The following is a 4,825-nucleotide window of genomic DNA, read 5'->3' as shown; positions in this document are numbered from 1 at the left end:
TTTTGATTTTGTTTTAACAAACAGACGAGATTATAGGAAAGTTGCTGTTTTCACTGTGTGTGTGTGTGTGTGTGTGTGTGTGTGTGTGTGTGTGTGTGTGTGTGTGTGTGTGTGTGTGTGTGTGTGTGTGTGTGTGTGTGTGTGTGTGTGTGTGTGTGTGTGTGTGTGTGTGTGTGTGTGTGTGTGTGTGTGTGTGTGAGAAATGCTTCAATTTGAATGCACACCAAGGGTTGTGATGAGGTACTGATCTGGAAGTAAAACTATGTGCCTATATCTTAGTTACTTTAATTTGAGAAGGCCTGGGGCCTCAATGTCCCCTACAATTCTTTACCTTCATTGATTCCAACGATCTTCCTTTACGAAGTTAAAGTTTTGTTTTGAATTAACTTCTGAGATTTACCCCACCTCTCCATGCTCCTATGGTCATTCAAAACATTTAATAACCTTTCCGTTATCAAAGAACAACAATTGAAACAACAGTACACAGATTATATCTGACATTGAATGGCAGAAGGCATGGCTTTCTCTGTTGTCGTTCTTAATTAAAATTGTTCACCCATAGTATATTTGCTGTCAAAGATTTGCTGACCATTAAAAAATGATATACATTATGAATAGTGAACTTGAAAGGCAATTTTCCATTCATTTTTGAAACATGGAAATATATATATTTGAAGGAACAACACATTTGGTATAATTGCATCGAATCAATAAGACAGGGCGCCCTCTGGTGGCTTTATGATTAAAACCCCTGTGAACATCTGGGTGAGTTTGTTCGATGTGCCCATGCGCAATCAGTGGACACGGTGCCGCCCCCTCAGGATGTGTTCAGCGGGTGGAGACAGGACTGAAACACAAGAGATTGAACTGTACAGCAGCTCGAGCTGAAGGAGTGAAGACAGAAAAAAGCATCATGGCTTCAAGGTGTGTTTATTCATTTTCTGTCCAAACACTTATCAGAAAATGCATTGTATCCCTGTAGAAGTTCAGTTAGTCTTCATGGTTGCAGTTTTTTGTCTTTTAGGACTGAACTGCAAAAGATTAGAAAAGTATTTTTTCTTTAAAGTTAGACAATCAACTTGATTCAGAGAAAGAGTTTTTATTTCTGTTTATGTATTAAGGAATAATGTTTTGAATGTGTGATGTTCAGGTTCGGCGTAGTCCTTGCCCTTCTTGCTGTGTTTCTCAGTGGACTGGATGCATCAAGGTACAGTAGTCCATTTGATCATTTCTCGTGCATTTTGAGTTTACCTATTATTATTACATATTTTTCCTTCTCAAATTATTGCAACAGACCAGCTGTAAACCAGGAACTATCCAATCTTTTCAATGAGATGTGGACATTGGATGTGAATCGCATGACCCCTGCCACAGACTACACAATCTCTGTTCAGGTATGAAGCATGTTCTTATTCATGCAAAAACTGAATTCTGTTTTTACAAAGATATATTTTGTGTTTAAATTGTCCAGGGTAGAGCTGGTTTTGTAACCCAGGGCAGCCATGTTGTGCACGACCGAGCCGCACAGCCTCTCTTCTCCAACGTTAACGAGACCAAGCTGCAGAACATAGTAACCTTCACCCGTAAGAGTCTCTCTGCAACACACAGGAGAAGTTCCTCTCATTCTGAGCATACACATGCAGCCCATTGCAGCCCAGACTGTGATAAATGTGATTTATGTGCCATGTAGGCCTCATGAAACTCCTGGACAACTATGAGCGGTCCACAGGCGTGGCTGAGCGAGTCACAACAGAGGAGCTGACTGAGATTAATCTCTTCCTGGATGCCGTCTTAGAGACAGAAGTCATGAAGGTACATTAGACATGTTGCAACCAGCTTCAACAGTGCTGTTTCCAGTGGTGTAATATAGTCAGGTGCATCTACTCAAGTACTTTAAGCCCTTTCCTAATTACAGTTTTCAGGTATTTACCTTAGTATTTTCATGTCATGCTATGCTACTTTATACTACTACATTTAAAGAGCCAATATAAAACAACTAATAATAAACATTGACATCATTTTAGGTTAAGATATACAGCAGAAAAGTTAGTGTCACTTTTACCAGCTGTGTTGGACACATTAATTTATCAATAAGGATACAATTTGGTACTTGATTGGTAGGTTAAGTTAATTTTGATGCCAGTTATTTTCGTACTTTTGATAAAGTACAATAGCTGACTTCTTCTTCCACCACTGGCTGTTTCTGTTGCACAACCCCTCCTTCCTTTCGCGTGTTTGTTTTTAGCCAAGATGTAGGAAGATCATGTTTATGACGTATATTATGTATGTTCACTCTTTTTTGTTCCCTCAATGACTGTTACTAGTTTGTTGTTTTCAAAAGTGTTTTGGTTTTGTTTTTTCCAGCCTCACTGCAGCACTGGACACATTAGTTCAGGATGTTAGAGAGAGAAAAACATTAGAAACATATGTGCAGCTGGAATGCTGCATTGGCCTCAGCGGGTCTCAGGAGGGGATTAGTGGAAACAATGAAGACATGCAGTAGTTTTTCTATTTCGGAGAAATCCATGATTATTAGATGGACCTTATGGCCGTAGTCAACTGCAACATTAACACTTTTTGTGTTTGTTTAATTGTTTATTATGCCTGTTCACATACATAGTCCATATAGTTTGCAGTTAACTACTTATTTACCATCAAATACGAACCAAAAAATAAAAACGTATCAAGAGTCCATTTTAAGAAAAGGCAAAGTGCTTACAGTTCAAATAAAAAAGTAAATATTTAAGTAAAATGTAAATTCTAATGTAAGGTTAAGTAGTTAAGTGCTGTGTGTAATGTATAAGTGTAGTATTGTTTCTAAATCTTGTTTCAAAATATTCCAAACCTTTTTTTTTCTCAGTGGGTTTTCATTGCATACACGAAATGTCATTTTCAACAAATACTGACGTTTATTAAATATTTATTATACTTTTAAACCAGATAAACGTGACTCTGGTTTAACAAAACATTATAGAAAAGTCTAAAAACGTACATTTTTGTACCTGTTATTCAAAGATTGATGTTAAAAAAAAGCCTGTAATAGAGTAATAAATAATTGTATTTGGGAACACATCTCTTTGTCCACAGCGAGCCCATCGGTACCTGGTGAGCAAAGCCAAGTCCAACTCTAACCTGAGGATCTTTAAAAATCAGCTTCGCTTGATCTGGTTCAATCTCTACCACAGAAAGAGAAACTCAGCGTGAGATGCACAAACATCAGCAGATCATAACCTCAATTTGTTGAATTTATTATAAAAATGTGTGCATGTGCGAAGAGCACTGAAGGGATTTACTATGATTGTGTAAAAAGTGTTTTAATTGTTTTGAAATTAATCTTTTGTTCTGTTTCTCTAACTAAAACATTCACCAGCCTGGATTCCTGTGGATTCGAGCATGTGTTTGTTGGAGAGACAAAATCTGAAACAGAAATCATTGGTTTCCACAACTGGATCCAGTTCTACCTGCAAGAAAAAAGCTTGCACTTGGACTACAAAGGATACAAGGCCAGGGATCATGACTTAGTGAGTGCAGCGGTTCATCAGACAAAAGAGATGCATTTATTTCTGTAGGAACATTTCCTGTTGTCCCTATTGTTATTACTTTAAGGTTCAATGAGTTCTCATGGGGTTGCAAAACAAGATAGAGTTGTATTACCATTTTTAAAACACCTATGTTGAACTTTAATAAATTACACTGTATACATAATAGGAAACTCAAGTTCTAAAATACGAAAAAAAAAACAATTGTTTAAAAATGGAAACATAAATTGAGCTAAAGTTCATGTGTGTATTCCCACAGCCCGATCAAGATGACCACGTCCTGAACCTCCAGTTCAGCTGGCATGGTCTGGTGAAGCCCGTCGGCAGTGCCTTCATTGGGACCAGTCCTGAGTTTGAGATGGCCATCTTCACCATAGTCTTCCTCATGAACACAGAGCGGAGCACCACAGTGCTGGTCAACATCGACCAGTGTCAGATGGAGCTGGTGGTCATCAGACAGGGACGTTCCCTCGGGACAGCATACCCCAAACTGCTGAGCAGCAACAGCAGACATGTCAGTCAGCACTGAACGAAGGGGTCTTCTGATATAAAGTGACACTATTTTTTAAACTGCCATTTTATAAAGACTCAATCCAAATATAATGAAGTAGTTAATTGACACTGCATCTATACTCTTTTGGACATTTCTTCATATCAATCCCTGCTGATTGTAGTTACTTTACTTACATGAGCAAGAGTCTGTGTTTTGGTTAAAACAACATGAACCTACTTAATACAGTGCATAACATTTATCTGTAAACGCCTGTCATTTCTATCAACCCATTTGTAAACTTCATTCATTTTTTAAATAAAATGTTATAACCCAATAAAATGTAACATAACATTTTGAATGCATCAAGATCCCTTTATTATAATGTAATAACTTAATTTATGAGCATGTGAATAAATATTCAAATAATGTTCTTCAGTAAAAGGCCCTACAATGTTTTAATGTATCAAAAGAATATTGATTTTGAGTAATCATTCCTCTAACACTGGCACATTATTCATGTATTATCATGTAAGTAGAATTGTAATGTTGCACCTATTATATTGTGGTAAAAATCAGTGGGTAAAAATGTCAAAGACTTTCTGATCTTTCTTCAGAAAAACAACACACCCCTGTTTTTTTTTAATCGATTTTTATTCGCACTGTAACTTTGTAGTCATTTTGAGTCATTTTACTGGGTTTGTGGTCATTAAGTGTTTCTATTTTTGAGCGTTTTCTTTCTAAGGCTGACCAACTGAACACTGTGCCTGCCATTCTGTTCAGAAATTCTTATTTT

General features: G+C 37.1%; 1 protein-coding gene across 1 annotated transcript; it reads left to right on the top strand.

Annotated features, from left to right (window-relative positions):
• Positions 1 to 792: 792 nt before the first annotated feature.
• On the top strand, positions 793 to 4,383 carry endouc (endonuclease, polyU-specific C). The gene is made up of 8 exons (XM_063900978.1): positions 793 to 924; positions 1,151 to 1,207; positions 1,295 to 1,394; positions 1,472 to 1,583; positions 1,691 to 1,812; positions 3,088 to 3,200; positions 3,371 to 3,521; positions 3,799 to 4,383. Exons 1-8 carry the CDS (start codon positions 914 to 916, stop codon positions 4,066 to 4,068), a joined length of 936 nt encoding a protein of 311 aa, XP_063757048.1. The 5' UTR covers positions 793 to 913; the 3' UTR covers positions 4,069 to 4,383.
• Positions 4,384 to 4,825: the final 442 nt, after the last annotated feature.

The sequence above is a fragment of the Eleginops maclovinus genome, chromosome 2, assembly GCF_036324505.1.
Source record: "Eleginops maclovinus isolate JMC-PN-2008 ecotype Puerto Natales chromosome 2, JC_Emac_rtc_rv5, whole genome shotgun sequence".
Lineage (NCBI taxonomy): Eukaryota > Metazoa > Chordata > Actinopteri > Perciformes > Eleginopidae > Eleginops > Eleginops maclovinus.
Note: the sequence above shows the minus strand (reverse complement) of the source record. Positions and strands in the feature narration are given on the sequence as shown.